This window comes from Myotis davidii, unplaced genomic scaffold (assembly GCF_000327345.1).
Source record: "Myotis davidii unplaced genomic scaffold, ASM32734v1 scaffold839, whole genome shotgun sequence".
Classification (NCBI taxonomy): Eukaryota; Metazoa; Chordata; class Mammalia; order Chiroptera; family Vespertilionidae; genus Myotis; species Myotis davidii.
The window spans coordinates 125,738-144,659 of NW_006290027.1; the positions used below are offsets into that span (position 1 = coordinate 125,738).

General features: G+C 41.4%; 1 protein-coding gene across 2 annotated transcripts in view; it reads right to left on the minus strand.

The window, feature by feature from the left end:
• LOC102751611 (chromosome unknown open reading frame, human C11orf63) overlaps positions 1 to 18,922 on the minus strand; it is a 111,842-nt gene that overhangs the window by 14,601 nt on the left and 78,319 nt on the right. For both annotated transcript variants that reach the window (XM_015563273.1, XM_015563272.1), the window contains exons 3-4: positions 12,513 to 13,168; positions 177 to 465 (exon numbers count right to left, since the gene is read on the minus strand). In XM_015563273.1, coding sequence (XP_015418759.1) covers positions 177 to 465; positions 12,513 to 13,168 — 945 coding nt within the window. The remainder of the gene's footprint in view (positions 1 to 176; positions 466 to 12,512; positions 13,169 to 18,922) is intronic.

Genomic DNA, 18,922 nt, shown 5'->3' on the forward strand with positions numbered 1-18,922 from the left:
GGGCGGGGTGGGTGCGGGCGGGGGGAGGGCATTTCAGGCGGGAGCGGGCTCCGGGAGGACTCCTCGGACTCAGCTCAGGGGTGACCATCCCCACCCCAGGCTGGAACAACGCGACGGAAAATCAAGGTCCGTCTGTGTGAGCCAAAGTAAAAGGGTATTTGGTCAGGGGCTGTTACCTTAATGCTGCGTTTCCTGTGCTTGTTCCCTTTCTCCAGTTGAAACAGATAGCCTTCGGAGTTGGCACGGCTCATTCTCAGCTCGTTTCTTCGGCTCTTCTCGGAGTTGAGTTGGGATTCGCTTTCTGTTCTTGGCAGAATGGGTGGGAATGTGACCCTGGCCGAGGCCCCTGCGCTGGGCTGCACCTCTGCCAGCTGCGCCAAGGCTTGCTGGTGCTGCTCCATGAGCCGTCCCAACCGAGAGCCTGGGGACTCTGCAGGGGGGCTGTCGGGGGAAGGATGGAAGTTCCTTACAGGGAGAAGGACAGATCTGTTAATACAACCTGATACACACATAGCACAGAACTCTTTAACAACCCTTATTTTGATATATTTCTTACTCCATAAATCACTTTAACAACCTTTTCATACACTAATTTCTTAACTCAAAATTCTTCCATTTTTAAATAATCACTGGGAAAGGGGGTGGTCCCTCAGCCTGGTTTGCGCCCTCTCACAGTCCGGGAGCCCTTGGGGGATGTCCGACGGACAGCTAGCAGGCCTAAGCCGTCAGTCGGACATCCTTAGCACTGCTGCAGAGGCAGGAGAGGCTCCCACCACTGCTGCTTGGCTTGCCAGCCATGAACCCAGCTTCTGGCTGAGAGGTGCTCCCCCTATGGGAGCACCCTGACCACCAGGGAGCAGCTCCTGCATTGATTATCTGCCCCCTGGTGGTCAGTGCACGTCATAGCAACTGGTTGTTCTGCCATTCAGTCGATTTGCATATTAGCCTTTTATTATATAGGATTTTTATTGATTTCAGAGAGGAAGGGAGGTGGAAGAGAGATAGAAACATCAATGATGAGAGAGAATCATTGATCAGCTGCCTCCTGCATGCCCCCTTGATGGGAATCAAATCTGGGACCGTTCAGTCCGCAGGCTGATGCTCTATCCACTGAGCCAAACCAACTAGGGCTATTTTTATCTTTAGAATAATCCAGCTTTTATTTATAACTTTCATTTATTACACTTTAAATAGAAAAACTCCATTTTGAAAAATCAAAGAACTTTCCACTTCAAAATACCTAATAATGTTGAATTAAATTAAACAAAAATCCTTTTCAACATAAAGTTGAATTTGTATGAGAAGCAAGGAATTTTCAAAGACCAAAAAATAAAGGAAAACAACAACAACCCTAAAAGTAAAGCAGATTTTGCATAAGCTGAAGCTATTAGGTCCAAAACGTCTACTGAGTTTTAATGTTTAACCCTGGAGCTGGATATGTGAGACCATGGCCCCATGTGAGGTGGGGAATCAGGCGGAGATGCCTTTATGAAGCTGCAACCCTCAAAGAGCTACATCCTCAACACAAAGGTGTAGTGCTGAGAAGCTCATTCACCAGCCTTGAGAAATGACAGGGCAAGCCTACCTGTCTTGGTCTAGGCTCTGAATTGGAAAAAAAAAATTCTGTGAATTCCATGGGAAAATATTTAGGGTTCACATTTACCTTACCCACATAATCATGGAAATTTAACACAAAGAAATTAACATAAAAATGATCCTGGAATTGGGGTGCCTCTGTAGTAATGGGGGAAACAAAAAAGTTCTCTGGAGGGATACACTGTCACCCACAAAACATCATTGATGTTTCTCTCTCTCTCCCTCTTCCTTCCTCTCTGAAATCCATAAAAATATTTTTAAAAAACCACATTAATAAGCAATTAGTTAAATCTAAAACATCCTAAATCCTAGAATAGATGAGGACATATTCTACCAAGTATGAGAGTTAACAGACAAATATGCACACACACACAAAAAGCAGTAGAATATTTCTAAGAACTTTAGATAATAGAATATTAGATAACATTCATAAAGTAAGCATGTTTAAAATTATTAAAGATATGAAAGAAGAAATCAAAACTCTGAGAAACAAATTTGGAAAAAAAGAACAGGAAGGTTCTAATCAGAACCACATAAAAATTCTAGACAGAAAAATTACCCTCATTAAAATTTATAACTCAAGAGTTATTTCACTGGAAAACTCATCAGAGGAAACTTCTCAGAAAGAAGCACAGAGAGATAACAGCTGAAAACTAAACAGAGTTAAAAAAGACACAGAGACTAGAGTAAGAGAATCTAATATACATGCATTTGGTGTTTCCAGAGGAAAAATAAAGCAAATATGGAAGATATAATATTCAAAGGGAAAATTGGTGGTAATTTTTCAGAATTTATGAAAGAGATGAATCCTCAGATTTAGGGATCATAGAAGAATAACAATTAGGATTTATAATTTCATACCTAGATAATTCATGGTGAATTATCTTCAGAATACTAAAACTTCAGTGAAACTTCAGAATACTAAAAGCAAAGGAAAGACTTTAAAATCAACAAGAGAAGAATAGACAGATTATAAACAAAATGAATAGTTATATTGATAAAATATAATATAAACACAAACTAAAAGATAGAAAAATAATGTTTTTAAAGACGTTAATTCTCTATCAGGTTAAACTATAATTTAAGATAAAGGATAAAGTAACTTCAGGTAAGTTTACCAAATGACACACATACTTCCTAAAAGAACTTCTAGAAAATTCACTTCAGGAAAAAAGAATAAAATAGAAGAAAGAATATGAGGCAAAACCACGAATGCCAGGTGGGTGTGACTCAGTGGTTGAGAATTGACCTATGAACCAGGAGGTCACGGTTCCATTCCCAGTCAGGGCACATGCCCGGGTTTCGGGCTTGATTCCTAATAGGGGGCGTGCAGGAGTGAGCTGTTCCATGATTCTCTCTCATCATTGATGTTTCTCTCCCTCTCCCTCTTCCTTCCTCTCTGAAGTCCATAAAAATATATTTTTAAAAACCACATAAATAAGCAATTAGTTAAATCTAAACCATCATTGACTTGAGGGGACCCAAGATGGCAGTGAGTAGGTGGAAGCTACATTTACCTCCTCCCAGGATCAAACTGGAATTACAACTAAAATACAGAGCAATCAACCTGAATAACCAATGAAGACTAGCTGAATAGAAGTCTTACAACAAAGGATTTGCAGAAGATGCCACATTGAAACTGGTAGGAAGGGCAGAGAAGTGAAAAGGGCTGGCCCCGCTCCTGCAGGCGATGGCTGAGATTCCAGAAGGATGTCTCAGCTGCAAAAGTTTTCCCTCAGAAAAGTGGGGTCTCAACCCAATGCCGCGCTCCCCAGCCGAGAGCATCAGAGCCATGAAAAGGCGCCCACATAACATCCAGAAACTCTCCCAGGGCTTCTGTCTGCCAGGGAGAGACGGCGTCCACTGACGATACAGGCACCTTCATAGAGTGCCAACACACATAGCTCTTTTGCAGCCACTCACCCTGGGCTCTGGTGGAGGGAGGGGTGGAGCAGACTCAAGTCATGTGATGAGAGACTGGGGTTTGTGGCTCTTGGGAGGAAGCTGAAGGGAAGTCACCGGGATCCCTGTGCGGAGCTGCTCTCCCACACCGCACGTGCCATCTTTCGTGGGTGGAGCAATCACCTCCACACTGCATCAGCCTGGGGGGAAGCAATAGCCACTACCTGGTGACTCACTGAGAACCCACCTCATGCAGCTCAAGTACTGGCAGAGGCTCTCTCAGTGACCTGGCCACACAGGCAGCTGCAGGCAGAGGAGGCAGAGGTGGATCTTGGGGATGGCAGGCCTTTTGCTGACCTGTCCCCAAACGTGATGCTGGTGGAAACAGGCCTTGAGGGGCAGCTTGGTCCTTTGCATGCACCCCTAGGCCCAGCAGAGGCAGCCACCGATTGTGGATCACTTTGTATCTCCAAACAGATTGCCCATGGCCAGTCACAGAGTCTGGGCATTGGCCTGCATCAGAGTCTCTCCCAAGAAGCCCCAGAACCAACACACCCTGTGTCCAGCATCAGACAACATCAGAGCAGGATCCAATTAGGATCACAAGCAGCACATCCACAGGGAGATCGCGGCAGGAACAAGACCCTGCTGAGGCGAAATCTGCTCTGTGTGGTCAGCATCTGCACAGCAGCTTGTACCCTGTGGTCGGGGCAGACCCTCACAGTCAGCCAGCCGGAGGGACAACTCCATGCCTTAATGGGCCAATAGCAATCAAGACTCAACTGCAGCAGAAGGGTCCACATACACACAAGGGTTATTCATGGAGCACCCAGCACAGGTGACCGAGGAGACTGTGCCACTGCATCCCACATGACTCCTACTACATAAGGCCACCCTACCAAATGGGAAGACAAAGAAACATGTCTCAAATGAAAGAACAGGAGAAATCTCCAGAAAAAAAGCTAAATGAAAGAAATGAAGGGAAATAATTTATCAGAAATAAGAGTTCAAAACAATGGTTATAAGAATGCCCAAGAAACTTACCACAGTAAAGAGGACATAAAACCATAAAAAAGAACCAATCAGAAATGAAGAACACTCTAGAAAAAATAAACCATAGGCTGGATGAAGCAGAGGATCTAACCAGTGATTTGGAAAACAAAGTGGCAGAAAACCCGCAATCAGAGCAGCAAAAAGAATTTTAAAAAGTGAAGATAGATTAAAGGACCTTTGGAAAAACAGAAAGTGTAACATCATCCTCTTCATAGGGGTACAGGAAGAAGAGAGAGAGGAAGGGACTGAGAACCTATTTGTAGAAATAATAACTGAAAACTTCCCAAACTTGTTGAAGGAAAAAGATATACAACCCAGGAAGTGCAAATGGTCTCGTGCAAGATGAACCCAAAGAAGCCCACACCAAGACACATCATAGTAAAAATGTTGAAGATTAAGGACAAAGAGAGAATCTTAAAAGCTGCAAGTGAAAGACAGTCAGTTACCTACAAGGGAGCTCCCATAAGGCTGTCAGCTGATCTCTCCATGGAAACATTTTGGGCCAGAAGGGATTGGCATAAAATATTCAAAGTCATGAAAAGCAAGAATCTACAACAAAGACTATTTTACCCAGCAAGACTATCACTTAAAATTGATGAAGAAATGAGCTTCCCAGACAAAAAATAGCTAAAGGAGTTTGTTACTACGAAAACAGTATTACAGGAAATGTTAAAAGGCCTTCTTTAATAATGATGATAATAATAATGAGGAGGACGAGGGAGGAGGAGGATGATAATGATGTGGAGGACAAAGAGTATGAGGAGGAAAAGAAAAAGAAACAGGCGAACATTGTTAAAAGAATAAAATGGCAATAAATATATACTTATCAATATTAATTTAAAATGCAAATTGGCCCTAGCCAGTTTGGCTCAGTGGATAGAGTGTTGACCTGCAGATCAAAGGATCCTGAGTTCAATTCCAGTAAAGGGCATGTACTTTGGTTGCAGGCTCCTCCCCAGCCCTGGCCCTGGTCAGGATGTGTGCAGGAGGCAACCAAACGATGTGTTTCTCTCACATTGATATTTCTCTCTGTTTTTTCCTCTCCCTTCCATTCTCTCTAAAAATCAATGGAAAAACATCCTCTGGTTGAGGATTAAAAAAATAATAATAAAATGCAAATTGCATAAATGTTCCAATCAAAAGACATAGGATAGCTAAGAATAAGAAAACAAGAACCATATATATGCTGTCTATAAGAGACCCATCTCAGAATGAAAGATGCCCACAGACTAAAAGTAAAGGGATGGAAAAAGATATTTCATGCAAATTGAAAGGAAAAAAAAAGCAGGGGTAACAATATAAAATAGATGTTAAAACAAAGGCTATATATAGCAAAAGACAAACAAAATCATTACGTTATGATAAAAGAAGCAATTCAATAAGAGGATCTAACCCGTGTAAGCATTTATGCACCCAACATGGGAGCACCTAAATATGTAAAGCAAATCTTGGGGGACATAAAGGGAGAGATCGACAGTAATACAGTCACAGTAAGAGATGTGAACACGCCTTTGGCACCAATAGGTAGATCTTTCAGACAGAAATCAACAAGAACACGGTGGCCTTAAAAGACATGCTAGATCTTATGTTGTTGATCAATTCATTCTGCTCATTAGATTCCACAAATAAGTGAGATCATGTTATATTTGTCTTTCTCAGTTTGGTTTATTCATTAGCATAATATTTTCCAGGTCCATCCATGCTGTCCCAAAGGGTAAGAGATCCCACTTTTTTAAAAGCTGCATAGTATTCCATTGTGTAAATGTCCCACAGCTTTTTTATCCATTCATCTACTGGAGGCATGGGACGGACTGACATACTTTGATGCGGGGTTGGGGGGATGAGAAGAGATAAACCAAAGAACTTATATAATTATAGGCATAATGGCTCATGGACACGGACAATAGGGTAGTGAAGACATGGGGGGTGGGTAAGATCTGGGAGGATGGGAGTAAAGGCAGGAAAAAGGAGAGATATCTACATATAATACTATCAACAATAAAAAGTTTATTAAAAAAAAAGAAAAAGAAAGTAGAATGTGGTTACCAGAGAGCTGGAGAGGGAGGGAGAAAGGGGAGTTGTTGGTCAATGGTTGTTTCGGTTTTGCAAGATGAAAGAGAGATCTGTTGCACAATCATATGCATGAAGTCAATAATACTATATTGTGCACTTAAAAATAATTAAGGTGGTAAATTTTGTTATGTGTTGTTGTTTTTACCAGAAAAAATAATAATTTGAATCTGGTAAACACACACACACACACACACACATACACACACACACACACACGATCAGATAGATTTAATTGATATCTTCAGAGCATTTTACCACAAAGCAGCAGAACACATATTCTTTTCAAGTACACATGAAACATTTTCTAGGATAGACCATATGCTAGGGTACAAAACAATACAAAGTCTCAATAGACTTAAGAACATTGAAATCATATCAAGTATCTTCTCTGACCATAATGGTATGAAATTAGAAATCAATAACAAGAAGAACACTGAAAAATACTTACAACATGGAGGCTAAATAACAAGTTACTAAACAATGGAGTGGTTTAAAACTAGATCAAGGGAGAAATCAAAAGATACCATGAAAAAAAATAAAAATGAGATCGCAACCCAAAACCTATGGGACAGAGTGAAAGCAGTCCTAAGAGGAAAATTCATAGCATTACAGTCCTACCTCAAAAGATAAGAAAAATCTCATATAAACAATCTAAATTTACACTTAAAGGAACTTAAAAAAGAACAACAAACAAAGCCCAAAGTGAGTAGAAGAAAGGAAGTAATAAAGATCAGAGAGAAATAAATGAAATAAAGTCTAAAAATATACAAAATATCAATGAAACCTAGAGTTGATTCTTTAAAGAGATAAATGACATTGATAAACATTTAACCATACCCATCAAGAAAAAAATAGAACCCTGGTCAGTGCAGTTCAGTTGGTTGGGTTCAATTCCTGATTGGGGCACATACCTAAGTTGTGAGTCCAATCCCTGGTGGTATGGGAGGCAACTGATCAAAATTTCTCTCTCACATCAATTTCTCTCTCCTCTCTCTCTCTCTCTCTCTCTCTCTCTCTCTCTCTCTCTCTCTCCTTCCCTCCTTCCTACCCTCTCTCTCTCCATCCCTCCCTCTCCCTTTCTCTTTCTAAAACCAGTGAAAAACATATACTTGGGCAAGGATTAAGAAAAAAGTAAAAAGAAAGAGGACCCAGATACATAAAATGAGAAATTAAAGGGAGAAATAACAACTGATACCAAAGAAATACAAAGGATTTTAAGAAAATATTATGACCAACTATATGCCAATAAATTGGACAATCTGGACGAAATGGATAAATTCCCAGAAACATACAATCTTTCAAAACAGAAGCAGAAAGAATGAGAGAATCTGAATAGACAGATTACAACTAGTGAAATTGAAGCAGTAATGAAAAAACTCTCAGCAAACCAAAGTCCTGGACCAGATGGCTTCACATCTGAATTTTACCAAACCTTCAAAGAACTAACACCTATTCCTCTCAAACTATTCCAAAAAACTCAAGAGGAGAGAAGACTCATAAGCTCAGTTCATGAGGCCAACATTATATTAATTCCAAAACCAGATAAAAAACTACAAAGAAAGGAAAGTACAGGCCAATATCCTTGATGAACATAGATGCTAAAATGCTCAACAAAATATTAGAAAATTGGATCTAGCAATATGTCAAAAAGGTCATATACCATGACCAAGTGGGACTTATTCTAGGGATCCAAGGTTGGTATAATATCTGCAAAGCAAAAAATGTGAAAAAGAAAATGAAGGATGAAAACCACATGATCATATCAATAAATGCAGGAAAAACATTTGATAAAATTCAGCACCTATCCTGTATACTAAAAGCCTAACATGCTAAGTGTCCGACTGTTCATTTGACTGACTGCTTGCTATGATGTGCACTGACCACCAGGGGGGTGGACAGTCAACTGTTCGACTGGTTGCTATGACATGCACTGACCACCAGGGGCAGACACTCTGACAGGAAGGTTAGCTTGCTGCTGGGGTCCGGCTGATCAGGGCTGGGCAAGACAGCCAGACACGCCCTAGAGCCCTCCCGTAGTTCCTCCCTGGCCCCGATCATGCACCGGTGGGGTCCCTCAACCTGGCCTGTGTCCTCTTGCAATCCGGGACCCCTTGGGGGATGTCCGCAGGCCAGGCCAAGGGACCCCAGCAGGGCACGAATCTGTGCACCAAGCCTCTAGTCTTGATACATAAAAGCCTAATATGCAAAGCATACCCTTGCGAGTTTGACCGCTCGCTATGACATGTGCTGACTACCAGGGGGCGGCGCAGAATGAAGGAAGGCCCTGGCCGAAGGCCCCGCTCAGCCCTGAGTGCTGGCCAGGCCTAGGAACCCTACTCGTGCACGAATCTTATGCACCAGGCCTCTACTTTATAATAAAGTCTCTCAGGAAAGTGGGAATAGAGGGAACAAACCTCAATGTAATAAAGGCCACATATGGCAAACCCATAGCCAACATCAGTTACAATGAACAAAAACTATAAGAGTTTCCCTTAAAATCAGGAACAAGACAGGGTTGTTTGCTTTTATTACTCCTATTCAACATAGTACTGAAAGTCCTAGCCACAGCAATCAGAGGAGAAGAAAAAATGAAAGGCATCCCAATTGAAAAGGAAGAAGTAAAACTCATTATTCATAGATGATATGATATTGTACATAGGAAACTTCAGAGACTCCACCAAAAAGCTACTAGATCTAATAAATGAATTTGGCAAAGCAGCAAAATATAAAATTATATTTAGAAATTGGTAGCATTTCTATACACCAATAATAAACTATCAAAAAGAGAAACTAAGAAAACAACTTCATTTATGATTCCATAAAAATACCAATGTAAAAGACCTTTACTCAGAAAATCACAAGATTCTGTAGAAAGAAATTGAAGAAGATACAAATAATGGAAAGCATATATCATGTTCATTGATAGGAAGAATTAACATCATTAATATGTCCATACTACTGAAAGCAATCTATAGATACAATGAAATTCCTGTCATGATACCAATGGCATATTTCATAGAACTAGAATATCCAAAATTTATGTAGAGCCACAAAAGACCCTGAATACCCACAACAATTTTGGGAAAGAAGAACAAAATTGGAGGAATCATGCTACCTGATATCAAGCTATACTAAAAGGTCATAGTAATCAAAGCAGCATGGAACTGGCATATAAACAGACATAGAGGTCAGTGGAACAGAATAGAGCCCAGAAATAATTCCATGCCTTTACGGTGGTCAATTAATATTTGACAAAGGAGGCACAAACGCACACTGCAGTAAAGACAGTCTCTCCAATAAATGGTGTTGGGAAAATTGGACTGATATGTGAAAAAAAAAAAAAGAAAGAAAGAAAGAAAGGAAGGAAGGAAGAAAGAAAGAAAGAAAAGAAAAGAAAGTAGGGCACCAACCTACACAATACACAGGAATAAAAATGGATTAAAGTTAAATGTTATATTCAAAACCATAAAAATTATAGAAGTAAAATCTTGGACATTTCTCATAGCAATATTTTTTTTCTGATATATCCCCTTGGGCAAGAGAAACAAAAGAAAAAATAAACAAGTGGAACTACATTAAACAACACAGTTTTTGTACAGCAAAGGAAAGTATCAATGAAATGAAAAGGCAACCTGCTGAGTGGGAGAACATATATGCCAATGACACATATGATAAGGGCTTAATATTAAAAATTTAGAAAGAACTTATAAAACAACACACACACAACAAACAAACAAATAAAAACCCCCAAACAATCCAATTAAGAAACAGGCAAAGGTTCTGAATAGACACTTCTCCAAAGTGGACATACAGATAGCCAATAGACATATGAAAGGATGCTCAATGTCACTAATATTCAGAGAAATACAAAGTGAAACCACAATGAGATATCACTTGACACCTGTCAGAATGGCTATCATCAATAAGTCGACAAACAAGTGTTGGGGAGGATGTGGAGAAAAGGGAGCCCTTGTACACTGTTGGAGGGTCTACAGGTTGGTGCAGCCACTGTGGAAAGCAGGATGAAGTGACCTCAAAAAGTTTAAAATGGAACTGCTTTCTGATCCAGAGGTTTGGCTTCCAAACACGTATCTGAAGAAATCCGAAAATCCAATCAGAAATAATGTCTGTACCCTTATGTTCATTGCAGTGTTATTTACAATAGCCAAGATTTGGAAGCAGCCCATTGGCAGATGAGTGGATAAAAAGTCATGGCACATCTACACAATGGAATACTATTCAGCCATAAAAAGAGAACATTACCCTTTGCAACATCATGGGTCGACCTGCATAGTATTATGCTAAATGAAATAAGCCAGTCAGAGAAAGACAAATACCATATGATTTCACTTATATGTGGAAGCTAATGAACAAAATAAACTAACAAACAAAACAGAAACAGACTCATAGATACAGAGAACAGACTGACAACTGTCAGAGAGGAGGTGGTTTGGGGGGCTGCGTGAAAAAGGTGAAGGGATTAAGCAAAAACAGAACAAAAGTGGCAGACACAAACAACAGCATTGTAATGAGCAGAGTGAAAGTGGGGGAGAGGTAGGAGGGTAAAGTGGGGATAAATGACGTGAGGTGGTGAACACAAAATATAATATAAAGATGATGTATATAGAATTGTACACCTGAAACCTCTATAATTTTATTAACTAACTAGAGGCCCAGTGCACAAATTTGTGCACAGGTGGGGTTCCTCTGCCTGGCCAGCGATCGGGGCCGATCAGGGCCATCTCACCCAGTCCTGATCAGGGCTGATCGGGGCCAGTGGCAGGGGAAGGGGCTGCGGAAGGGACTGCGGGAAGGCTCCAGGGCTTGTCTGGCCCCATATTGCCCAGTCCTGATCCGATGGACCCCAGCAGTAAGCTAACCTACCGGTTGGAGCATCTGCCCTTGGTGATCAGTGCACGTCATAGCCACTGGTCGGTCGACCACCTAGTCGGACACTTAGCATATTAGGCATATATATATATAATCAGCCCAATAAATTCTATAAAAATAAAGAATAAAAACATCACTGACTCTATATAACAAGAAAAGTAATGATTAGTTTTGGAGATATAAGATTTTGGATAATATAACAAAAATATAATATGTGTGGCAGAAATAGTGATATGGTAATAATGACCCATTGATATTGAATATATTCTAGAGGAGAATGAAAATATCAATTTTACATAAGAGTAGTTAAGTATGTAAGGTAAAAAAAAGAATAGAAAGAGAATATATATTTGCAATAGAAAGATAAATATATATTTCCCTTTTTCTAGGGAAAAAGTAACAAAGAATATTCTATCAGTTCAATAGAAGATTAAAAAAAAAGATGCAAAGAAGAAGGACCAGTCAAGATGGTAGAAATCAATTCAAATATATGAGTATCACAATCAATGTAAGTGGCGAAAGTTGAAATTGCCTACAAACAATAGAACAAAGTGAAATATAAAGTACATATGACTTGAATAGTTTTACAAAAAATTCTGTGAAATCTTCAAGTAATAGAAGTATCCCAGAGAATGCAAAATAGGGGAGTATTCCCCAACTCATTTTATAAGACTGGTATCATCTTCATAATCCATCGGAGATGGGACCAGTGGCAGATGGGAAAATTCTAAGACTGGGTCTTTTTGTCTTTCTCTCCTTCTCCCCTCCCTCCAACCTCTGGTTTAACTAGAGTGGAAACAGTAGAGGAGACAGGGAAAAAGAAAAGAAATACATAAAAAGTGGACTATTTTAGGCAGAAATTGGAGCCAAGGATGTTGTTAGGTAAATTTTTCCTTTCCTCTGACCATTCCATGACCACCCCCCGCCCCCATCACTTCCCATTCTTCCTCTCCTGTCTTTCTCCTCTAGAAAACCACTTGAGAAAAGAGCATTCTTACCATAATATTTCCAAGTTCTTATATTTGGTCTCTGTGTAAGTTTGTTTGGGTTGCTTCTTATTTTCAGTTGCTCTGTGAACATCTAAGTTAGAAGCAGACTGAGAGCCTTTGTAACTCAGGGGCACTTGTCTCTTAGTGAGTCCATTAGGGTAGTTCAAGTCCATATTGGAAAGGGTGTTCATGTGTAGCTGCTGGTATGAGAATCTGTCCTCTTCTTGGTCTCTGCGTCCTCTTTTTTTATTAAAATTCATCACTGAGTGATATCCAGGAGCATTTTTGTATAATAACGCCTTGTCAAAAGCCTGCTGTGGTGGAGCAAATCTATTGGAGGTTCCGTGGGGCCCCTGGCCCCTAGGTGCCCCCGAGTATTGTAAGTCGTTGCTGGGGGCATGCGTGACCGCAGCTGTCTCGTACCTTATGGGAGCATCAACAGGCTTGTTCTGAGTTGGTTGCCGTCTGGGAGTGTTTTTCGGGTTTCCCTGACTGAAGACCAGTTCTTCCAGCACCAAAGACTTCAGGCCAGGCTTGTGCTTCTGCTGTTTTCCAGCCTTGTGTCCGGCTGCTCTTCTGGAAGGCTGCTGGCCACTGACGGTTTTGGGAGATGGCCCTCTGGGTTCCTGACTCGATGCTGCACTTTCATACTGAGACCAGTGTTCCTGGTAATTCCAAAAAGATATTTTGGTTAATGTACAATTAAAAGGTGGGCACTCTTCACACATTTTAAATTAGTGGTTTTCGTCGGGGAGCTGAGACTTGCAGGAAGGTGACCGTGGAGTTGAAAGGAGATAGAGACTACAGAGGCTCTTTCCTGTCTCAGGCCCTGAGAGGAGACTCAGCTCGGTGACTCCACCTGGCGATTTTAGGTTATACATTTTCTAGGAAGAAATACGGAGTTTAGAATGGACTTTCTATCAAGGACAAGTCTTTGACTTAAAATCTTATAAATGAAGCGTTACTAAGTTGGGGTGGGGAGAGACGCTTTACCTCTAAAGAGCTGCATACAAAGAAAATGCAAATGTACATCAAAATATTCACATCTATCTATCTATCTATCTATCTATCTATCTATCTATCTATCTATCTATCTGTTAATCTTCACCCGGGATATTTTCCCATTGATTTTTAGAGAGAGTGGGTGGGAGGGGGAGAGACAGAGAGAGAGAAACATCGATGTGAGAGAATGGTTGCCTCCCACACGAGTCCTGACCAGGGCTGGGGATTGAGCCTGCCACCAAGGTATGTGCCCTTGATTGGAATTGAACTCGGGACCCATTCAGTCCGCAGACTGATGCTCCAAACCGGCTAGGGCAAGTTTACTTGAAATAATAGGAATATTTCAAAAATATTAACCAGAAAGAACATTAATGATTTGCTTTACCAACCAAACACAAGTGTAGTATGAAATACACTCACTTATCAGATCTTTTTACTCATATAGTTCAGCAGCTAGACATGACCTCTTCACCAGAGGAAACAAATTGGATTTATAAGAGTCTGTACTCCGATAGGACGTCTGTGAAACCACAAGGGTTGTTTTGGTTCTGTTCCTTAATGTAGCCTGTACTTAGGCAATCAAACATCTGGGGGAAATAATTCAACTTCACAACAGTCTTCATGCTTTTCAGTCTTGTAACAACAAAATGTACTCCTGATATAATAGATACACCATGTAACTATATTGTACTAAGTCATTTAGAAATATGTTTCAAGGAATAAAGCACTCATTACATTGTGAAAAACTCGCTGAGCTAAGAGGCCGTTGGAATGATTAACTGCTCACTGAAAACAGTCAGATGACGACATGCATCAGCATGTTACATAACTGCAGCTCATGCCTCCTTTCTGAACACACGTGTATGAGAGCTCTGTGGTCTGAGTCCACAAAACATTAATCAAAATATGCATGTTACCAAGACCATTTGAGAAAAATATCTTAAAGTAAGTAAATAATGTTTTTGCTTAAACTGTTTAGCTTGCTATGAAGAATGATCAAAGTATTGCAATGAATTCAACTTTTATTTCACTTTCCTGATATAATCACTAAGACTCATCCTATTCTTGTATAATATTAGGTGGCATTCTATTTTGAATGAAATCTAATTACAATGATAAGGGTGAGACTATTTAAAACATAACAGAGAATTTTACTTCTTACATCAGATTTTTAAAATAAGAATGGCTTATAATTTGAAGTTTAGAGTATGTTCTCTTTGGAATTGCAGATTTCTGGAGGATTGGCCAAATTCTGATTAGCTCCTCTAAACTTTAATTTTTTTTTTTCCTGTGGTGTTCCAAAAAAGAAAACTTCCTTTTCTGTATTCCAATTAAGACAGGCTGTGGCCCTGGCCGGGTAGCTCAGTTGGTTAGCGGGTTGTCCTGGTACATACAGAGAAAGGTTGCAGGTTCGATCCCCAATCAGGGCACACACAAGAATCAAGCAATGAATGCATCAATAAGTGGAATAACAAATCGATCTCTCTCCCTCTCTCAAATCAATGATTTAAAAAAGGAAAGACAAGCTCTTCCTCCCAGGCAGTGCCTTGAGCTGCACGGGAATGTGGGCGAGAAGGCTCTGCAGGTGCCCGAGAGCACCCTTCCTCGCAGCGGGTCCAGAAGAAACCTGCTATTCACAGTCTCACAGGTGTGTTCATGAAGCACAGGGCTCTTTCCATGGCTGTCATCACTGTCTGTGACAGGCAAAAGGGCCCTTTGCTGGGATCTGTAAACATGTATTGGTGCTGATAAGGTCAGTCTTTTCCATACCTGTTCAGTCTTTCAATTGCTAGAAAAATAAGTGACCAGAAACTTTATTTTTGCTGCCATCCAACTGTACTTGCTTTAGTTCTCTTTCCTCATTTCCAGCAAAAAAAGGAAAAATAAACCTATTAGGATTTTTTTTCCTGGGTACAGACCTGAAATCTTGGGTTTAGTCATGTTACACCGTTGCTGACAGTTCAGGTTACTGCAGTGTTCTTCTCACGGTGCATTGTCAACAAGGCCGAGGACTCATCATGTCATGACACTTCCTCTCAAGTGTTACACTCGCTATTCACACAAATGTAAGTGCCTGAGGTGGCATTTCAGGCCCCAGCAAGGAAGACACTTATGGGCTTGGTGTGATGTCTCTTACTTTCCCAGTAGCCTCCTTGAGATCTGTGGTTTACCCAGGATTTATTGCCCTACAATGGAGACCTCAGGTGTCTCACTTTAGGTGGTAAGACCTGAGTTCCCTGAAGTTAACATACAAAGCCATTCTCGGGCGATTCAATCTCCATCAGCACCGAAACCCTCTATTTCATCATTTCATCGGCTCTCACTGGGGCTCTTTTGTTGCCCACAGGCACAGTCAGCCCATGCTGCATGCACTCGGAGCAACTGCTTAATGGCCGGAGGTTTCCCTGGCGCACTCAGAGCTGGGTCCTTCGGCTGCACCGTCAGCGCCCGGGCATCCTGGAGCCTGATGCGAGGGTGATAATTTCTCAGTCAGGCCCGACCTTAGTTAATGTCTGTCCCACTGGGCCATCTGAGAGAAGTTTTCCCCAACCCCAAGGAAGGCAGCACCAGAAGGTTCCTCTTTCATGGCTTTGCTGTTTACATGGCGTAAGCAGAGGGGGGACTATATGCTCTGATCTCAACTGAGAAGCTCATCATTCAGAACTGCCTGCAATCTAGCTGAATGGAAGTCCTACAACGAAGGGTATAAAAAAGAAGCTACATGGAGGCTGGTAAAGGGGCAGAAACATGGAACAGGCTTGTCCCACAACCCAGATAGTGATTAAAAATCAGGGGGGATGTCTTGGATGTGGAGGTCTCCACTGAGGAGTGAGGGGTCTCACCCCACATCAGATCCCTCAGGCCAGTCTCCAGTTTCAGGAAGGGAAAGTCCCCATAACTTCTGGCTATAAAATTAGTGGTGTCCAGCCAGTATGGCTCAGTGGTTGAGCACCGACCTATGAAACAGGAGGTCATGGTTCAATTCCCAGTCCGGGCACATGCCCGGGTTGTGAGCTCAATCCCCATTGTTGGGCGTGCAGGAGGCAGCCAATCAATGATTCTCTGTCTCATTGCTGATATTTCTGTCTCTCTCTCCCTCTACCTTCCTCTCTGAAATCACCAAAAATATATATATTTTAAAAATAGCTTAAAGTTAATGTACAAAAAAACAGTTTCAAGGTGGCAGAACTTTGGTCTCTTTAAAAAACAAACAAGCAGTAGAGATCTTGGCTGAGTGAGACGGAGGCTGCTGGAGTCCCTCTTAAAGGGCCTGCACACGGACTTAGTCTGCCTCACTCACTCTGAGCTCTGTGCTGGGGAAGCAACTTGAAAGGCACCACAGACACCTGGGGAGGAACGGAACTGTCCAAGGACACTGGGAGGGCAGCGTTCTCCCAGACAGAAGTGCTGGCAGAGGCCACTGTTTCTCCGCTGAGCCCTCCCCCGGCAGAGCCGGCAGGCAGGTGCCGTATCTGATCTCCATCAATGTCTCACACTGTTCACCTTGCCCTGGTGATTCCCTGAGACCCACCCATCCCACTTGCAGGCCCACCAAAAGCACTTCCAGTAGCTTTTTCATACAAACAGCCCGTCTTGGCTCATGTGCGGACTTTCCTAAACTCCCTCCAAGGTTCACACACCCCAAACAAGCAGGACCTGGCTTCTTGGTGGCCCCATACATCTTGCTAAGTGGCCCCAGGTTCAGCACTAACAGCAGCCAGCCTTCGCTCACAGCTTGGCTTGGCCTATCCTGGGCACCCCACGCCCAGCACAAGTAGCAGCCATCTGCACATCACTTTGTAGCTCATGCTGGGTGGCTTACCTTGGCCTGCACCTCCCAGGAGACCCTGAGCCAATGTACTTGGTGGACAGCTCCAGGCCATGCCAAAGCACTATACAACCACCTCCCAAGCAACGCATTTAAGGGGTGGAGTCACCAGACACCAGAGCTCAGCTGAAGCAAGTCCTCCTATGTGGGGTGCGGCCTGCACAGCTGATCCTTAATTGTGGTCTCATCAGACCTCAAAACCAATAGGCCTGGGGGTAAACACCTCCTATTAATGTGCCAACAGCAATTAATGCTCAACTACAACAGGACGGTGCACACAGCTCACAGAGGGGTCATACCTGAAGTGCCCAGTTTGAGTGACTGGGAAGGCTGTGCCACTGGACTCCACACAACACCTACTACATTAGGCCACTCTACCAAGACCAGGAGATATAGCAGCTCTACCTAATACAAAGAAACAAACACAGGAGGCAGCCAAAATGAGGAGACAAAGAAACCTGTCCCAAATGAAAGAACAGAAAACTTCAGAAAAAGAACTAAACAAAATGGAGACAATCTACCAGATGCAGAGTTCAAAACACTCAATAGAAACTCTGCAGGCCAGAAGAGATTAGCAAGAAATATTCAAAGTAATGTAAAGCAAGGATCTACTGTACAACCAAGATTATTCCACCCTGTCAATCTATCATTTAGAATCAAAGGCCAGATAAAGAGCTTCCCATACAAGAAAAAGCTAAAGAAGTTCATCACCACCAAGACAGTATTAAAAGAAATGTTAAATGGTTTTCTTTAAGAAGAAGAAGAAGAAGAAAAAAAGATAAAAAATATGAATAATAAAATGGCAATAAATACATATCTATCAACATTACTTTAAATGCAAATGGATTAAATGCCCCAATCAAAAGACATACAAGAATTGAATGGATAACAAAACAAGACCCATACATATGTTGTCTGTAAGATATTCACTTCAGATGGAAAGACACACATAGGATGAAAATCAAGGGATAAAAGAAGATATTTCATGGAAATGGGAATGAAAAATAAAAAATAAAGCTGAGGTGGCAATACTTATATCAGACAAAGTAGACTTTAAAACAGAGGTTATAACAAGAGATAAAGAAAGATCCAGCAAATCCACTTCTGGGTATGTATCTGAAAAATAAAACAAAACAACCCAAAACACTAAATTAAAAAGACATGTACTGTACATTCATATGTTTATTTATAATAGCCAAGATGTGGAAGCAACCTAAGTGTTCATCATAGGTGAATGGATAAAGAAGAAGTCATGCATTATATACAATGGACTATAACGCATCCATAAAAAAGAATGGTATCTTGCTATCTGCGACAACATGGATGGACTAGAGAGCATTGTGCTGAGTGAAATAAGTCAGACAGACAAAGACAAATGCCATATGATTTTACTTATATGTGAAATCTAAAAAACAAAATAAAAAATAAGCAAAACAGTGCCGGGAGCCGGTCCATCCTTGCTGTTTCAAGGGACCTGGCATATATGGAATACTGTTCTTAATATGTTTGCTTGCTGGGGTCCAACCCCAGCAGGTCCAGGGGTCCCCAAAGGCGTGGACGGAGTCGGCAAAGAAGGAATGACATGCAG